The 19,813-nt window shown below is 37.8% G+C and overlaps 2 protein-coding genes and 2 pseudogenes across 2 annotated transcripts, besides 10 other annotated features; all 4 read left to right on the top strand.

Annotated features, from left to right (window-relative positions):
* Window positions 1-19,813: part of a sequence feature (sequence corresponds to BAC RPCI93-3B10) that runs on past both edges of the window.
* Window positions 99-2,076, top strand: Tb927.2.460 (annotated as a pseudogene).
* Window positions 2,658-2,997: a mobile genetic element.
* Window positions 3,338-3,367: a sequence feature (AT_rich).
* Window positions 4,549-4,571: a sequence feature (AT_rich).
* Tb927.2.450 (retrotransposon hot spot (RHS) protein, putative) lies at window positions 6,150-8,723 on the top strand (the record flags this gene model as incomplete). Its single annotated transcript, XM_946390.1, has 1 exon — window positions 6,150-8,723. The coding sequence occupies one exon, from the start codon at window positions 6,150-6,152 to the stop codon at window positions 8,721-8,723; it is 2,574 nt and encodes an 857-aa protein (XP_951483.1).
* Window positions 9,537-9,562: a microsatellite.
* Tb927.2.420 lies at window positions 9,831-11,815 on the top strand (annotated as a pseudogene).
* Window positions 12,394-12,733: a mobile genetic element.
* Window positions 13,792-13,823: a microsatellite.
* Window positions 14,672-14,692: a sequence feature (AT_rich).
* Window positions 15,075-15,098: a sequence feature (AT_rich).
* Window positions 15,620-15,644: a sequence feature (AT_rich).
* Window positions 16,739-19,108, top strand: Tb927.2.400 (retrotransposon hot spot (RHS) protein, putative; the record flags this gene model as incomplete). The annotated part of the gene is made up of 1 exon (XM_946389.1): window positions 16,739-19,108. The coding sequence occupies one exon, from the start codon at window positions 16,739-16,741 to the stop codon at window positions 19,106-19,108; it is 2,370 nt and encodes a 789-aa protein (XP_951482.1).

Here is a 19,813-nt window from a genome sequence, read left to right as displayed (position 1 = left end):
TAAAAACCATGCAGTGATCATATGTAACGGCAGCAGTGGAGTGACCATGGCCTCGTCTATTGACCCACATGTGCGGACTTATTTCTCTATTCAAGTCAATGGGGAATGGTGTATGTCCCTCCTTGCAATACCCCAGAGGGTAAAAGTTGTTGCTGTTTGGTTAATAATTTTGCTATTCTTAGTCAGGTAACACTAGACATGGATAATTTGTTTTTTTTTTACATGCGGATGCGTACAATATTGGAGTGTACGAAATGGATTGTATCAGCCTTAACGAATTTCTTAAATACTACACAGTTTTTCTCAATGAAGCGCTGATGTGCGTTTATCGATACATGAGCCGTTTGTGTCGGGATGTATTACGAACCCTGAGGAACACAGGCCGCTTGCATCCTTGCGTTTCAATTGCGATAAATGACCGTCAGAAGAGTGTTCAAATTGTTTGTGTTGGCAGAAGGATCATGCGGTTGTGTGTTGTCGTTCGCGATGGGAAACACGCTGTAATTTCTCAACACCTGGATAACTTGAGTTCAGGCAAGTGCTCGATTAACGATATTTTAGCTGAAGGTTTGTTGTGGAATTCATTGACGTATATGACAAGGCAAATGTCTGTCTTATAGCAGTTCACCACAAAGACATTGAGCAGTACACGAGACTCACTTGGAGTTGCCGCTAGCATTATTCTCCTTTACACATCACAATCAATTTGCACGAAACACATTACAGTCAGCCATGGGCAAGCAAGCTGTTGGAACCATTGCGTATATTCAGTACATTATAAATGGACACAGTACTTATGTTGAGTGCTTACTCTCAACTATCCCTTTGCCGGACGAAGGCTATGAACCTAAGCAACTACGAAATATTAGGTGCAGGAATTAATACGATGGTATGCATTATGAGCTATAGAGGTTACAATATTGAAGACGCAAAGGTGTACACAACCGCAGTTCGCTCAATTGTGGCTATGGGTGGCGTGTTGTTTTCTGCAAGCATGAGATGGAACTGGAAAGACTTCCCAACGGTGAGTATGTATGATATAATTCTTCCAACAGATTGAAATGTTGCGAGACACAATGCCTTTAGTAGTGATGGTATTGCCAGTAGTAAAGGTGCGGCTGTTTGTCAGTTTGATATTTTTGTAAACAAATACACTCCCGTGCCTTCCATGAAAACAAGACCTAATTTTCTTGAATATAATAAATACCCTCAGCCTGCTGTTGTGGACCAAATGTGGTCATCTCTCACCTTCCAGTGACTCGGATATATCAATGGATGTAGAACAATAAAGTTAAAGTTGCCACGAGAGAAGTTTGCGGTCCCGAGGTCTGAAATAAGTTTTCCTCACGGCGCTGGCTGGAGGGAGTAGTGGATCTCATCACTGATGGTGTGTTAAAATGCCCTTCAATGAGTAAAGGCATTTGCACAGATATGATCATAAATTCTCATGGATTCCCCAGCCGTATGACAGATGCAAAGTTGCTGAAACTCGTTAGCTCAAAGGCGTGAGTGCATTCATGGAAAAGTTAGGCGATGGCACTTCGTTTGGGTACCGATAGGGATGAAGAGCTGAATGAGGAATTGATACAACATCGATACAATTATCTTCAAGGAGATGATGTATATTTTCCACTCGGGCATAACGGGGAAGATGATACGCACTTATGTTTTCTTTGACCCCATTTATTACCAACACCTCAAACACATGTTTACTGATAAGATTAATGTTCATGCCACTGGGCGGGCCCCGTTTCATGCTGACGAGGTCAACTCATTCAAAGTCGATTCCGCAGTTGAGGTTTGCGTATTGTTGAAATGGAAAAAGATTACATGATTATATATATATGACGCATCCAACCTTCTCAATGAGAGCGAGCTCCTTGTGATCTCATACCTCTTCACAATTTATATTTGATGCTGCTCCTGTGGGTTATAAATGGTGAGAAGAGGACATGTAAGGGAGTGTGTTGAATAACGAACTAAATGGTGTTGACCAATTAGTGCAAATGAGTGAAAGTGATCTCACCAAGGTGCGCATGTGCTAATAGAAAAAATGAAGAAAAGGGGAAAATTAATTATTATGATTATTATTTTGATTGACAGGACGAATCAACAACCACATATATAATTTTTGTGCGGATCATAACAAAATGAAAGAGCTGTAGAAAACACATGCATTATTATAGAACCAAATTATTCCTGTTAGTACTCGGAATGGTTGGGGAAATGTGTAATAAAACTGAAAGCATATGATGAAGAAATTTAGAATTGCATTTGGATTGTTTTTGGTCACTGCCTCGTCACAACGTTGAGTCAACTTTTTGAATGGAGACGTGAGTTAACACAGCATGGGATCTCATTTATCAACTAAGGAAAGCAGAGATGAATGATTTATTTTCTTCTTGAGGCAAGACTGCGTGACAAGGTGTCAAGATATTGTATTGGCTGATGCAGCTTTTGGACCACACGTGTGAAACTGTTTTATTTTTCTTTTTTTTTTTTTAAAGGAGAAACTGAAACATTTACTGCTGAGGATGTGCGGTTATATTCCTTGTTTGTCATGTGTTATTTCACTGTGTCATCTGTTGTTCTGTCTTCTGGAGGACATTATGCAAAAAAAATAATTACAATTTGTTGAGATGATGTCGTGTATTTTGAAAACCTGCATTACGAATGGTTGTTTTGGACTTAGGAGTGCAGAGTATTATTTTGTACGGTTATATTTCTCTAAACCCACCTGTACTCCCCGTTTATTTACGCAGCTGTCTGCAAGAGAGTGAAATTTTTAGAAAGCCCACACAACACAACCCTCTTCGCCCCGCACAGGAGACGGGTTAAAGACGCTTTCAGACACTTCCGCTTCGTTAGTAAATTATCGTTTCAATTCATATTTTGTGTTGGATAATGAGGAAACCTTACTGTTTATTCAGCATGATAATTATTTCGTATATCTTTCTTGTCGATAGTAAAAAAGGGAAGGTAAGAACTAAACTATTCATTATTTTTTATTATTGCTGTTGAGAACTATGACTATGAGAGATGGCTTAGGGAGGATGTATGAAATGCGTCACTATATACTTTATTGAAGGTGTGACGGTACAGAGCGATTCAAAATAAGAATTGAAGGAAATAACGATTAAGTGATATAAGTTTTCTCAGTTATTTTACTATTGTTTGTGAAGTACGCCTATTTGAATTGAATCCTCCGCTTGAAGGAAGATATTAACATTATGATACCTTCACTTCATCCTAAACTTACCTTATTGTATCGTCTTACTTTAAATGGATGGAAAGATGTTCATGCCTGATGTTTAAACGCTTTTGCATGTCATATCTGATTATATATGTATAAATATATTTATATATTCATGAACTGGAAGAAATAAATAGTAGCGCCGTCACTTTTGCTCTCTCAAATTATAAACATCGCGAGACATTCATAGTGCAGAGTTTATAATCTGAAGTGAACACCAACATTTGAATATTTTACTCATGCACTAATTTATTACACACTTCATAGCATCAGAAATCGAATAATACTCGAAGTATTTATTATTGCTTGCTGGAGGCACATAACCGGTAAAGCAGTAAATATTATGCCTTACAGTATTTTTATGAAACTGGAGTTTAATGAGTGTAGTGCCTAACAAATCCTTTAGTTATATCACACGCAATTGTTTTACCATTTAATTCTTCTTTTTTTTATTTTTTCTTTGTTCCTCCTACTTGGCACTCAAACTTCGTACAAATGGTTTATCCATGAGGAAGTTTATTTAAGCTCTCAAAACATGCTTTGATGTTGTTATTTCTGTTGTTTTTTGTTAAAGGCATCCGCTGCTAATTATCACTTCAGGTGTCAGATATTATGGAATTGAGAGTTTAATGTTGTTAGCTGTCGTGTTATATATATATATATATACAGAAACAAAATTACTTGTGAGAAAAGTTGCGTAATATTTCTTGATTTTTATTCTTCTTTTTAGAGAATAATATAATGCATATATTTTGTTTGTGTTGTGCCTGATTTGTTACAATTACATTTCATCATTTCTACACACAGACATACATACTGAGTAAATATTAGAATGATTATGTTAATAAGATGGCACATACGTATATTCGAGTTGTATTAGTTTTACCACATATGTGTGTTATGTCCTCTTTATAATTCAAGTGTGAGGGTGGCGAATTATAATATGTGGTAAATATTTGTGTCATATATATTTGTGTTTTTATAAGTTTCAAATTTATTTATGTTTCTATTTTTGATTAATTTGTGCTTACATCACCAGTACCGTCCTTTACTGTTTCCCTGTTTGAACATTTTGTGTTTGCATCTGAAATTCACAAACAAGTTATATTCTGTATTAAAAAACTGTGTTCTTTACATTACCTTTTGTTTGATTCTTTTTCTTTCCTTTTCCAAAGCTTCATGTAATGATGCAAAATAGAAATGATTTGATTCTATTATTCTTAGGAAGAGTGTAATATCATAGGTTTGTGATAATTTATATGTTAAGCAATATTATGTGCAAATTATGTAGGAGGATATATATATATATATATTATTTGTATTGTGACATATGGAATCTTGAAAGCATATGAAAGAAATTGCAGTAATTCTCTGTGAATTATATAAGGATGTAAAGGCATGAAAGGAGACCGTGTGAGGAAAATTGAGAACTTATTGATTATAAGTACCATCACATTTCTGTGCAATTCCACCATGTGTTGAATTATACAGAAAAGTTTCTTTTATTCACTACTGAACTGCAAATATAGTAAAGGAAATATCTCAAAGATATTGTCCCAATGATTTGTTTGTTTGTTTATTTGTGGAAAATAGTTTCGTAATGATGTATTTGGCAAATTAAAAACTTTATGGATGATTAGTGTGCACACTGCTACACGAGCAACTGAATGCAGAAGAAAATGAAATTATTTTTATTTTGTGAACGATATTGAGGAATATTATATGTGGAATACTTCCAGTATGAGGGAATAAGGAAATATGTAAAAATGCAAAATGACTTACAGTTGTATTGTAAAGAATAATGAACGATGCTCATGAGTTACAGTAACAAAAGAAATAAAATAAGGAAGACACTTCTGATAGTAAATTGCAACATGCGTAGTGACACTTTACCAATACGGCTTCATATACCTCATGTAGTTTATGCATATATTTCAAAAATGGAAACCCGTTGCTATCATTTTCAGATACTCAATATTTATGCGGGATTATTTCCTTTTGGCAACGGCGAGTTTATGTTTGCAGCTATGAAGTTTGGGTGAATAACTCGCACTCATCTGTCAGTAAATGAATTCGGATGTTGTTTTTATGTTTTATTTTTAATTGCATGCAGCTGTCGCTTTGTGTTATGGATTCTCGAGCATGTCAAAGTTATGATCAGTAACTTCCTTCATGCATATAAAAGTGTAATCAGGCATTGGAAATGTAATTGATGGTAGCAAACAACCATTCAATATCTTTTTTTGAAAATGTTATATGAGTTACACTTCCTTTATATGGTACTGCATGCAATACCCGTCATAACATATGTATGAGATTATATGAATTATTTTCTCTTGCTTAATACGTGTCTGGTTTGAAGTGTGAAGATAATGTTTTATATTTATCGTTACATTCAGTATTTTGTTTTTTTAAATTTCGTAAGGTACGTAAGGCACTTTTCTGTATGCAACCGAGTATTCTACGTTTTGCATGATTTATCGCTAAAACTATTGTTTCCTATTTCTCATGGCAATGCCACATTTATTTTTTTTGCTTTTCAATACATACATATATGTATATTATTTTTTTTTGGAATGATTGTGTGTTCTGAATGGAAATTGTTGTTTGAGTTTTTCCTCCCAAGAGAAAAATTTTTTCATACTGTCATACCTTATTTGTGCTTAAGTTGCTGTGAGTTCTAAACACATGATAAGATTTGTATTGAATCCTAATTTCAATAAATAGTTTCCGCCTGCCATATTAATTCCTAATATTTATTGGTTGTATATTTGCTTTGGTTTATAAGCGTATCCATTTTAAATTTCCTCATCTTTTATCCCTTTTTTAAAATTTATGTTACAAAGAAAGGAAATAACACAACACACTCAATTAAGATTATTATTAGGAGAGCGAAATGAATCAACAGGTTCCTATTGAAGGAAGGGGTGATATTGAGGGAAGGAGACGAGAAAATGAGGAGGCTGCGCGTAACGATGCGGAACCTCCAGCAGTGCAGCAGCGAGTGGAGAATAACAACCAACCACAATGGAGTCTTTTCAGCCGCGTTGACGCAGTTTTGCTGGAAGGTCGGGTCCATCCTGAAAATGTGAGTGTAAATGATTTTTTGAGGCGTAATTTTGGCAGAAGATATAATGTGAATGAAGAAAATAATGTATCAATGTTTGTGTTCGTACTGGAACCTGAAGAGTATATTAATGACGTTAATGCGCTCAATCTAATATTCGCGACGGCAGAGTATAAAGTGTACAAACGTTTTGTCAGCGTCTATGGTTTCTTTGAGGATGAGGGAATATTGGATCTTCAGCAGTGGCAACAAGCAGATGAGGTAGTAAAGGCCGGGTTACAGGTGAATATTCGTGGACTGAGAGATGGAGAGCGGCTTTGGATTGTTGTCAATGCGCTACTGAATAATGCACTCAATGTAGCATTGGAACGGGCTGCCCAAACAGCTGCTAGTGCTGTCGAAATTAAAGGAGTGTATGATTCCATTTATAATGCAAAATGGAGTTATGTAATGTCGGGTTATGATGAAGAGCCACTTGGCATGAAAGTGTTCGATGGCAGACCGCCGCACATGTGGACGAAGGAGGAGGTGGATATAACTCCTCTTCCTGCGAATGTTGATGCACGAGTGCCGGAGAGACCTTATGGTTTGGAGATTTTTGTTCTCACTTCGGAGAAGGGTTGGCCATACAACAGGTTTGCATCGAGGGACGTTAATATACGCAAGAACAATTTTAAACATGTATACATCCGTCGTGAAATTATGCGCGTGTGGTATATAATCCAACGAGGGTTACAAGCATGGTGGGTGGAAAAGACAGCTCAGAGAACACCGATACATATTGTTATTGGTACACCTGGTATTGGAAAGTCGTATGGAGTTGGATCATTTTTGCTTCATTCATTGCTTCACTTCAATGATGGAATGCTTGATGTTGTTGCATATTTCGTGGGAGAAATCGCTTTCTTAATATATAACAAGAAACCCGGAGAAGAGGGGAGGGTTGAAAAGTATGTGGTCTCAAAGAATGCTATTACGGCTATGGATGCGTTAGAAAATAAAAGAGGTCACATCATTGTTGACATCGGTAACGACCTACTTAAACCGCCTGGTGAGCTGCGCCATTTGAGTTGGGGTGTAACTGTCCTTACTTCCCCGGATACGGCACATTACGAGGAGTGGGCAAAGGACACGGGAGACCGCCAAATTATTATAAACTGTGATGATGTGCGTGACATGAAGGCATTTGTGGCATGGAAAAAGCTGTGTGTGCTTTCGGAGGAGGTGCCGCGCGACAAGACGAAGCAGCAGTTAATGGAGGACCTTGAAAGCGAGTGGAAAATTGTGGAAGAGCGCATTGACATGGTTGGTCCACTGCCTCGTTTTGTTTTCTCAGTCTCTGACTATGACGCACGACTGGAAAGTGTGCGTAAAGAAGCTAGGCAGCTCGATAGCGATAACGGAAAGAAATATGATAAGATTATTAGTAAATCTAAGGGCTGGCAAAATGATAAGGTAACGCACAAATTGGTGAAGATAGTGCGGGTAAGCTCTGGGACTGTCAATGTCGATTCATATCGTTGCAGATCGCTTTCTGTCAACATTTGGAATATGTTGATTTGCACATTATTTGGCATTCTTATTGTGGAGATGACGTCAAAGGAGATTACATTATCAGACGAGTGTGTTGGGGCCAACGCTTTTGAAAGGCTTGCGTTGCTTTCGCTTCTTTTCCCTCGAGTTTTTAAAGTTATCGCAGACAACTTGAAATACCTGCGACGAGGCAGAGAAATAGCTGACCGTCGAAACATACTGAACGACATGGCTCCTCAGCAGTTGAGACTCATTGGGCAGAAGGCCTTACCTGCGGCCAGACAGCAACCAATTGATAATTGTGAATACATGGTTCTCTACCTCCCTGCCACAGGCAATGAACCCGTGGTGGATGGCTTTTTTTTCGTTGAGGGGCGGTTCAGGAGAAACCGTGACGGAGCAGCGCCACCGACCACTCCAAATATAGCTGTGCTTTTACAAGTAACCAAGTCGGAGAGGCACCCCACCACTACGGATAAGGTGCAGAAGTTCCGAAAAAACATGGAAAGATATTTTTCTGATTGGGGTGCGTTTTCCCGCAACATGGTTTGGGAGATGATATACATTAATTCGGTTAACGGTGGCACGATAACCATCAGGCAACTTTGCGAAGGACCTCCCGATAGAGATCAAGGTGAGGACGGAGGTCCTCTGGGACCACAAACATTTTGGGAATCCATCGACCAATTCCAAGTGACACTCAAGGAAACGATGCAAGCGGAATTAATTCGGGCATATCGCCGAGAATCTGGCATGCGAGATGCACCGGCATTGATCGGACTGGCGGGAAGGCGGCGCGCTCGTGAAGAGGTTGTGGAGGGGCGAGGTGACGTAGCAATGGACGACGTGGAAGGAGGTGAAGACGCGTAATTGTTTTTTTGTAGCAGTGCACGGCGTTGCTGTTAAGAGTGACAAATGCTTAAAGAGGAGGGAACCAACCATTAGGGGGAGCGGGTTCGTTTTTGTGCCTGGTTTGGTTTATGATCACAACTTGAAGTGCCCCGTTGCGCCTTTCCAAGTGTGTTGTTTGTCCACCAGTAATGAGCTTCCTCAGCTGCTGCAAGGAAAGGGACGTGATAATTCACTTGAGTGCCGGAGGTGAGGGAAGGGAAGTGGAAATGAAGACGACTAAGGAATAGCAAAAGTAGTATTTTATCGGCTAACGCGTAACTGGAGTTAAGCCACATCGTAATCTTAAGGGGCACAGAGAAAGACAGAAATAATGTTATCGACGGACGTAGGAAAACATTGTAACGTTTTGTTTTCATTTGTGCTGTTACTAACTAAAGAATTGGATTATACTACACTAACTTTTCACATCTTCTTTTCATTTATACAATCTAAATTTTACATCCGTGTAGAGATAAGGATCTATAGGCCAATGATAAAAGGAACAAAAATGTAATAGTACTTTTTGCTTCTTTGCCATCCGTGGTGGAGAGGGCGTATTGGAAACATGCCTCAACTATAACTCCTCTGAGTTGTGTTTCCAGTAGGTGTCATGGGAGAGAGATTGTGACGGAGTGAAATATGCAAACATTAGAAGCAGTTACTGGATGTGCTGTTTCATATACGAGCTGTTATAATTATATTATACATGTTAGTTATGGTTGCAGTTATGGAGCAGCTCTTGATGGTGTTCTTCGCAGACACGCAGCTGGTGACGTGATTGTTTCTATTTTCCTCTCTTTCTCTCTCTCTCTCTTTCTTCAGTTATTTGTCGGTGGGTAAACATACTATGATATGTTGTCTTCTCTTTCCTTATAATCACTTCTGTTATCCTGGTTGAGGGTTGGCAGTTGGGCCTCTCTTCACACGTGGCAACCTTAAACTTATGTTGTTGGTTGCCTCCAGCAGCAAATCCCACATCATCATCAACATTGATATAAAAACCATGCAGTGATCATATGTAACGGCAGCAGTGGAGTGACCATGGCCTCGTCTATTGACCCACATGTGCGGATCATTATTTCTCTATTCAAGTCAATGGGGAATGGTGTATATCCCTCCTTGCGATACCCCAGAGGGTGAAAGTTGTTGCTGTTTGGTTAATAATTTTGCCATTCTTAGTCAGGTAACACTAGACATGGATAATTTGTTTGTTTACACGCGGATGCGTACAATATTGGAGTGGAGGAAATAGATTATATCAGTCTTAACGAATTTCTTAAATACTACACAGTTTTCCTCAATGAAGTGCTGATGTGCGTTTATCGATACATGAGCCGTTTGTGTCGGGATGTATTACGAACCCTGAGGAACACAGGCCGCTTGCATCCTTACGTTTCAATTGCGATAAATGACCGTCAGAAGAGTGTTCAAATTGTTTGTGTTGGCGGAAGGATCGTGAGGTTGTATGTTTTCGTTTGCGATGGGAAACACGCTGTAATTTCTTAACATCTGGATAACTTGAGTTCAAGCAAGTGATCGATTAACGATATTTTAGTTGAGGGCTTGTTGTGGAATTCATTGACTTATATGACGAAGCGAATGACTCTCTTATAGCAGTTCACCACAAAGACATTGAGCAGTACACGAGGCTCACTTGGAGTTGTCGCTAGCATTATTTTCCTTTCCACATCACAATCAATTTGCACGAAACACATTACAGTCAGCCATGGGCAAGCAAGCTGTTGGAACCATTGCGTATATTCAGTACATTAGAAATGGACACAGTACTTATGTTGAGTGCTTACTCTCAACTGTCCCTTTGCCGGACGAAGGCTATGAACCTAAGCAACTACGAAATATTAGGTGCAGGAATTAATACGATGGTATGCATTATGAGCTATAGAGGTTACAATATTGAAGACGCAAAGGTGTACACAACCGCAGTTCGCTCAATTGTGGCTATGGGTGCTATGTTGTTTTTTGTAAGCATGAGATGGAACTGGAAAGACTTCCCAACGGTGAGTATGTATGATATAATTCTTCCAACAGATTGGAATGTTGCGAGACACAATGCCTTTAGTAGTGATGGTATTGCCAGTAGTAAAGGTGCGGCTGTTTGTCAGTTTGATATTTTTGTAAACAAATACACTCCCGTGCCTTTCAAGGAACCAAGACCTAATTTTCTTGAATATAATAAATACCCTCAGCCTGCTGTTGTGGACCAAATGTGTTCATCTCTCACCTTCCAGTGACTCGGATATATCAATGGATGTAGAACAATAAAGTTAAAGTTACTACGAGAGAAGTTCGCGGTCCCGAGGTCTGAAATAAGTTTTCCTCACGGCGCTGGCTGGAGGGAGTAGTGGATCTCATGACTGATGGTGTGTTAACATGCCCTTCAATGAGTAAAGGCATTTGCACAGATATGATCATAAATTCTCATGGATTCCCGAGCCGTATGACAGTTGCAAAGTTGCTGGAACTCGTTAGCTCAAAGGTGTGAGTGCATTCACGGAAAAAGTTAGGCGATGGCACTTCGTTTGGGTACTGATAAGGATGAAGAGCTGGATGAGGAATTGATACAACATGGATACAATTATCTTCACGGAGATGATGTATATTTTCCACTCGGGCATAACGGGGAAGATGATACGCACTTATGTTTTCTTTGACCCCATTTATTACCAACACCTCAAACACATGTTTACTGATAAGATTAATGTTCATGCCACTTGGCGGGCCCCGTTTCATGCTGACGAGGTCAACTCATTCAAAGTCGATTCCGCAGTTGAGGTTTGCGTATTGTTGAAATGGAAAGGGATTACATGATTATATATATATGACGCATCCAACCTTCTCAATGAGAGCGAGCTCCTTGTGATCTCATACCTCTTCACAATTTATATTTGATGCTGCTCGTGTGGGTTATAAATGGTGAGAGGAGGACATGTAAGGGAGTGTGTTGAATAACGAACTAAATAGTGTTGACCAATCAGTGCAAATGAGTGAAAGTGATCTCACCAAGGTGCACATGTGCTAATAGAAAAAATGAAGAAAAGGGGAAAATTAATTATTATGATTGTTACTTTGATTGACAGGACGAATCAACAACCACATATATAATTTTTGTGCGGATCATAACAAAATGAAAGAGCTGTAGAAAACACATGCATTATTATAGAACCAAATTATTCCTGTTAGTACTTGGAATGGTTGGGGAAATGTGTAATAAAACTGAAAACGTAATATGAAGAAATTTAGAATTGCATTTGGATTGTTTTTGGTCACTGCCTCGTCATAACGTTGAGTCAACTTTTTGAATGGAGACGGGAGTTAACACAGCATGGGATCTCATTTATCAACTAAGGAAAGCAGAGATGAATGATTTATTTTCTTCTTGAGGCAAGACTGCGTGACAAGCTGTCAAGATATTGTATTGGCTGATGCAGCTTTTGGACCACACGTGTGAAACTGTTTTATTTTTCTTTTTTTTTTTTAAAGGAGAAACTGAAACATTTACTGCTGAGGATGTGCGGTTATATTCCTTGTTTGTCATGTGTTATTTAACTGTGTCATCTGTTGTTCTGTCTTCTGGAGGACATTATGCAAAAAAAAATTACAATTTGTTGAGATGATATCGTGTATTTTGAAAACCTGCATTACGAATGGTTGTTTTGGTCATAGGAGTGCAGAGTATTATTTTGTACGGTTATCTTTCTCTAAACACACCTGTACTCCCCGTTTATTTACACAGCTGTCTGCAAGAGAGTGAAATTTTTAGAAAGCCCACACAACACAACCCTCTTCGCCCCGCACAGGAGACGAGTTAAAGACGCTTTCAGACACTTCCGCTCCGTTAGTAAATTATCGTTTCAATTCATATTTTGTGTAGGATAATGAGGAACGCCTACTGTTTATTCAGTATGATAATTATTTCGTATATCTTTCTTGTTGGTAGTAAAAAAGGGAAGGTAAGAACTAAACTATTCATTATTTGTTATTATTGCTGTTGAGAGCTAATGACTATGAGAGATGGCTTAGGGAGGATGTATGAAATGCGTCACTATATACTTTATTGAAGGTGTGACGGTACAGAGCGATTCAAAATAAGAATTGAAGGAAATAACGATTAAGTGATATAAGTTTTCTCAGTTATTTTACTATTGTTTGTGAAGTACGCCTATTTGAATTGAATCCTCCGCTTGAAGGAAGATATTAACATTATGATACCTTCACTTCATCCTAAACTTACCTTATTGTATCGTCTTACTTTGAATGGAAAGATGTTCATGCCTGATGTTTAAACGCTTTTGCGTGTCACCTCTGATTATATATGTATAAATATGTGTATGTATTCATGAACTGGAAGAAATAAGTAATAGCGCCGTCACTTTTGCTCTCTCAAATTATAAACATCGAGAGACATTCATAGTGCAGAGGTTATAATTTGAAGTGAACACCAACATTTGAATATTTTGCTCCCGCACTAATTTATTACACACTTCATAGCATCAGAAATTGAATAATACTCGAAGTATTTATTATTGCTTGCTGGAGGCACATAACCGGTAAAGCAGTAAATATTATGCCTTGCAGTATTTTTATGAAACTGGAGTTTAATGAGTGTAGTGCCTAACAAATCCTTTAGTTATATCACACGCAATTGTTTTACCATTTAATTCTTCTTTTTTTATTTTTTCTTTGTTCCTCCAACTTGGCACTCAAACTTCGTACAAATGGTTTATCCATGAGGAAGTTTATTTAAGCTTTCAAAACATGCTTTGATGTTGTTATTTCTGTTGTTTTTTGTTAAAGGCATCCGCTGCTAATTATCACTTCAGGTGTCAGATATTATGGAATTGAGAGTTTAATGTTGTCAGCTGTCGTGTTATATATGTATATATATATATACAGAAACAAAATTACTTGTGAGAAAAGCTGCGTAATATTTCTTGATTTTTATTCTTCTACTTTTTAGAGAATAATATAATTCATATATTTTGTTTGTGTTGTGCCTGATTTGTTACAATTACATTTCATCATTTCTACACACACAGACACACACACAGACACACATACTGAGTAAATATTAGAATGATTATGTTATGAAGATGGCACATACGTATACTCGAGTTGTATTAGTTTTACCACATATGTGTGTTATGTACTCTTTCTAATTCAAGTGTGAGGGTGGCGAATTATAATATGTGGTAAATATTTGTATCATATATATTTGTGTTTTTATAAGTTTCAATTTTATTTATGTTTCTATTTTTGATTAATTTGTGCTTACATCACCAGTACTATCCTTTACTGTTTTACTGTTTGAACATTTTGTGTTTGCATCTGAAATTCACAAACAAGTTATAATCTGTATTATGAAACTGTGTTCTTTACATTACCTTTTGTTTGATTCTTTTTTTTTCTTTTCCAAAGCTTCATGTAATGATGCAAAATAGAAATGATTTGATTCTATTATTCTTAGGAGGAGTGTAATATCATAGGTTTGTGATAATTTATATGTTAAGCAATATGCTGTCCAAATTATATATATGTGTAAATGTATATTATTTGTATTGTGACATATGGAATCCTGAAAGCATATGAAGGATATTGCAGTAATTCTCTGTGAATTATATATGTGTGGAAAGGCATGAAAAGAGACCATGTGAGGAAAATTGGGAACTTATTGATTATAAGTACCATCACATTTCTTTGCAATTCCACCATGTGTTGAATTATACAAAAAGTGTATTTTAATTACTACTGAACTGCAAATATAGTGAAGGAAATTCCTCAAAGATATTGTCCCAACGGTTTGTTTGTGCATGTGTATGAAAATAGTTTCGTAATGATGTATTTGGCAAATTAAAAACTTTATGGATGATTAGTACACACACTGCTGCACAAGAAACTGAATGCAGAAGTAAATAAAATTATTTTTATTTGTGAACGATATTGAGGAATCTCATATGTGGAATACTTCCAGCATGAGAGAATAAGGAAATATGTAAAAATGCAAAATGACTTACAGTTGTATTGTAAAGAATAATGAATAATACTCATGAGTTACAGTAACACAAGAAATAAAATAAGGCATACACTTTTGATAGTAAATTGCAACATGCGTAGTGACACTTTACCAATATGACTTCATATACCTCATGTATTTTATGTATATATTTCAAAAATGGAAACCCGTTGCTATCATTTTCAGATACTCAATATTTATGCGGGATTATTTCCTATTGGCAGCAACGAGTTTATGTTTACAGCTATGAAGTTTGGATGAATGAATTGCACTCATCTGTCAGTAAATGAATTCGGATGTTATTTATATTTTTATTTTTTATTGCATGCAGCAGTCGCTTTGTGTTATGGATTCTCGAGCATGTCAAAGTTATCATCAGTAACTTCCTTCATGCATACAAAAGTGTAATTAGGCATTGGAAATGTAATTGATGGTAGCAAACAACCATTCAATGCCTTTTTTTTTTGAAAATGTTATATGAGTTTCACTTCCTTTAAATTGTACTGCATGCAATACCCGTCATAACATATGTATGGGATTATGTGAATTATTATTTAAATCCATTGAAAACTTAATGGAGAAGGAAGGGAATGTTGATAGAATAATATTATTGATATTTTGAATTATTTTATCTTCCATAACTATTGTGTTTAGACAATTTATTTCTACTATGACTCACTGTTACATATCCACATGCAGGTGTATAATGTAATTATATCCTTTCCTTTCTATAATGTGTAATTGTTTTTATTTGTAATCCGCCAACTATTGAATATTTATAAGGAAAGTACGAGACGTGTTTCATTTTATTATCTGTCTGTTCACGCTCATTCTCTTTATTACCTTTATTTATTTATTATATATTTTATCAAGTTGTTTAGATGTGTTGTTTTATGTTTTTGTTGTTCCAATAGCTCTGTGTATGTGAGCAATAGGAAACTTACAATGATGATACAATAAGTGTGGACACGTACTGAAAGGGAATTGTCTCATTACATATTTAATTTTTGTAAATGAAAGGAGGGAAAATAAAAGATATGTTATGATAGTCTTTCATGGGTTCCTCAAATAATTGTATTAATTGTATTTCAATAATTTTTCATATGTTGTATCATCACCATCATGGAAGATGTGTGAATGAATCAAACAACGATGGCACATAAAATACATGTGAATATGTGGGGCTGAATTAGTTGTTGATGGTTGTGAACAGTAAGGAGGCAAGTAAATCAATTTTATTTTAACTGAAGGTGAAAGAATGTTTTTGTTTATTATGAAAGTAAACAGAAATACTCTCTGGTTATCTGATGCAAAAAGACTATCAGTTTTTTTTTTTTACCTGTCCTACAGACATTATTTAATATTCTCCTTTGGAAGTAAGTGAATACACGGGGGAGGGGATAGGTGATTTATATTTTCAATGAGTTTATTCAATGCAAGTGAATATTATGAATTGTAAAAATGGGGAGGATGTATAAAGAAGCAATTGTGTGGTGTGTATTCATGTGTGTATATATCTATGTGTTGTGCCGATACTCTTTTTCTTCGCTTCATTAATATCCATAAATTTTTTTGTTTTTTGTTTTACTTGATTTTAATTGATAGAATTTGACTCTCTTTAAATATTGATTATATATACGTAGTGTTGATGCATGTATATGAGGCAGTAATATTTTTTGTTTCCATATTATATATGGTTTAGAAAGAATGATGCAGGAAATTAATTATTTTTAGAACATGATGATGAAGCAAGGGAAATATTTATTTACAGCTGCTATATTTTGAAATTGTTCCTCTCAATACCAAATACATTATGATATCATATTATACAAACTATAGTGAATAAACATTATCTTGCTCTATTACATTTGATATTATGTTACACTGTTCACACACTATTATTTTCCTCATACGTTACTTTAATTTTGCAGTTGCTAGACAACGAGACAATAGGGCATTAGCAATGTGGAATTCAATGCGGCGTTTCTATACTGATGGCTTACATGCGGCAAGGCGTTTTCTCAAGAGACTGCGCGGGGATGAAGAGGGACCAACATGGACGATGAATAGTTCTATTGAAGATGTATTGCTTCAACGCTTTGCGGGTTTGAGGGATATGAAATTGCATGACCTTTTGAATCATCACTTCGGTGAAACCCTCGGCACTTCTAATGTGTCAGTGGGTGTCTTTGTTCAGAGCCCGGAGGATTATATTGTGAATGCCAAGTTTCTAGGAAGGATACAGCGGCTTGATGAGTTTCAATTACTGAGGGCAGTTATTTATCTGCCTCGTAATAGGATTGAAGACATTCACCAATGGGAAGAAAATGCAACAGCGCAAATAAGGGAATTTGTTGGTCCCGTGGCAGCGACAAAGTTGGACAGTGCACTGCGCATTGCCAAAGAAGCAAGGAAAAGAGCTCACCAAACAGCTGATGGTGTCGAACTGAAAGGAGTATATGAATCCATATACAATGCGACATGGGGTTATGTGGAGTCGGGTCACAATGATTTACCTCTTGGCATGAAGGTGGTGGGTAATAGTGACGGCGAGCCCGAGTTGTGGACAGAAGAGGAGGTGAATGTCAGTCACACGCCTTATGACTTGTGCGACCCACTGCCTCGTCACGGTAATTTAGAGATTGCTGTGCTCACCTCGCAGGAGGGTTGGCCGTATAACTCTTTCAGCACTCCGGAACATGCAATTCAAGAGGAAGCGGAAGAACCAGGAGACTACGTGTTTGACGGGGATGTGTACATTCGTCGAGAGGTAATGAGAGTGTGGTATCTCGTGAAGCACAGGCTGGATTTGTGGTTAGGGCCAGGCGTGAATAAAAAACAGATTCCTTGCGTCCTCGTTGGCACTCCAGGTATTGGGAAATCATTTGGTGTTGGCTCGTTTCTGCTTCAAAGGTTGCTGCATTACGATTCGGAGCTGTTGCGGAATATCGCTTATTTTGTGAAGGGTAGGGCATATATTTTCTTCAGGGCGACAAACGATCATCCGGGAAAGGTTGTATTCTATGAAAAAGAAAAAGATGGATTGGATGCTGTTGAGGCCTTCGTTGTTGAAAAAGTTCTTGGTTACATTATATACGACTTTTGGAAAGACAGGCACCAACCCATACCCGCAGACTTGCCGGGAGCGTGGCCCGTAATTGTGTTGACATCTCCAGATCCAAATAACTACAAAGACTGGAAGGAACCACGGGGTTGCGAGTTCCTTTGCATCAATTGCTATGAAGAGGTGGAACTGAAGGCTGCGGTTGCGTGGAGGCGGCTGTCGAAGTTGGAGGAAAGTAAAATCACCGAAGCTCACATCATAAACCTTGAGAATGAATGGCAGAAAACATTGGGATGGATTAAGAAGGTGGGCCCACTGGCCCGCCAAGTACTGGAAGGTGAAAAACGCTACAAGGGCCGCGTTAGAGAAATAAATGAGGCACTGGCAGAAATCAGTAGAGGCGATGATAGTCACTACATGAAGGTGCTGAATAGTCGAGTTCAATGGCGCCAGGACGGGACTACTTACATGTTAGCTAAGTTGGTCCGGGTTGTAACTGAGAATGGAGAAGAATGCAGAAACAGAGCTGTTTCCATTGATATTGAGCAGAAATTGAGAGTGTGGGCGAACACAGCATGTATGCGAGACAATTACCTTCGAAAGGTTTTTCGTGGGAAAGAAGAGCGGGCCGCTGATGAATTTGAAAATGTGGGCGTATATGCCTTCACGATGGGAAATGTTGTGCAGACGATTGTGACGCACCTGCGGTATCTCCCTCGCGTTGGAGAAGAAATGGATTCAAATGTATCCGTTCTGGCAAGTGGTAATGCCGTGGGACGTGTTCCAACTTCACTTCGTCAGTTTAACCCCGAAACGACAGGCCAAGACATTGAGGTTGGGTGCTTCTACCGACCTGTACAGGGAAATTTCCCCGTTGTGGACGCCTTTTTCTTTGTAACTGAGCCAGCTGTTGATAGAGAAGGAAGAGCGATCATTACAACAACAATTGTTCTGCTCCAGGCGACAGTGGCACCAACGCATCACACGACACGAGAGAAGGTAGATAAGTTTATCAAGGCAATGAAACAATTGTTTGGTGAATGGGATAAGCTCGCAAGAAACTTGAAATGGGAGCTGATTTACATACAGTACAGTGACAGCAAGCCAATCGAGGAGAGGCAGAAGTGCGAACCAGTTGGGGGCAGAGGCGATCATACTACAGAGTTGTGGAATAAAATCAACCAGTTTCAAGTGAAGATGGAAGGGAATATTGTTAAGGAGATCACCCAGGATGAACCAAACGCTATTGCTGGTGGCCCCGCTGCCTGATGCAACATCTTTGCATGTTATGTTATGTTGCAACGAATTGAGGAGTCAGAAATAATTATAAAGGGAATACTTTTAATATCACCTCTCCTATCACTGACTAGAGAGTGGTATTCTCTAAAAGGGGGCAAGTGGGTTTGTAGGCTTTATAAGTGTGCTTTTGTGCGTGTAGTACATGTTACTTCTTATTTGATTGACTACACGAATGATCGATACATTTGAAGGCTTTTTGATTAGCATTACGAAGTTGACGAACACTCCCTATACCTCTGTGTAGGGAATATTTATATTTTGTTATTTATTAAGTTTCCCTACTGCGAAGGTACGTGATGATTTTATTTTATTTTTTTTTCTAGGATCCTCACGGTTCGTCATTGTTTCCGTTAGCATTCTCATCGTTATCATTGTTTATTCATGCATCCTCACGTATAAAGTGAAGGTTTATGAAAAACGTCTTTTCAACCGTCATAGCGTTTTTTTTTCTTTTAATCGGGCCTCTCGGAGGGTGTGTTCTTAGAAGGTGGGTAAATCATGCGATCCACCTTAAGTAACTGAGAGGTGAAAATCATATGTGCCATACGCTTTTCGTGGCTTCCTGTTCTTGATTTCCTGCTGAGGAGTTGGGTTTATTAATGCATTTGTACCTTTATTTCTTTTTTCTGTTCTGTCTTGTTTCTATTATTTTTTTACACAAAAAGTAAGTTGATG

Source organism: Trypanosoma brucei, chromosome 2 (assembly GCF_000002445.2).
Source record: "Trypanosoma brucei brucei TREU927 chromosome 2, complete sequence".
Taxonomy (NCBI): Eukaryota; Euglenozoa; class Kinetoplastea; order Trypanosomatida; family Trypanosomatidae; genus Trypanosoma; species Trypanosoma brucei.
Note: the sequence above shows the minus strand (reverse complement) of the source record. Positions and strands in the feature narration are given on the sequence as shown.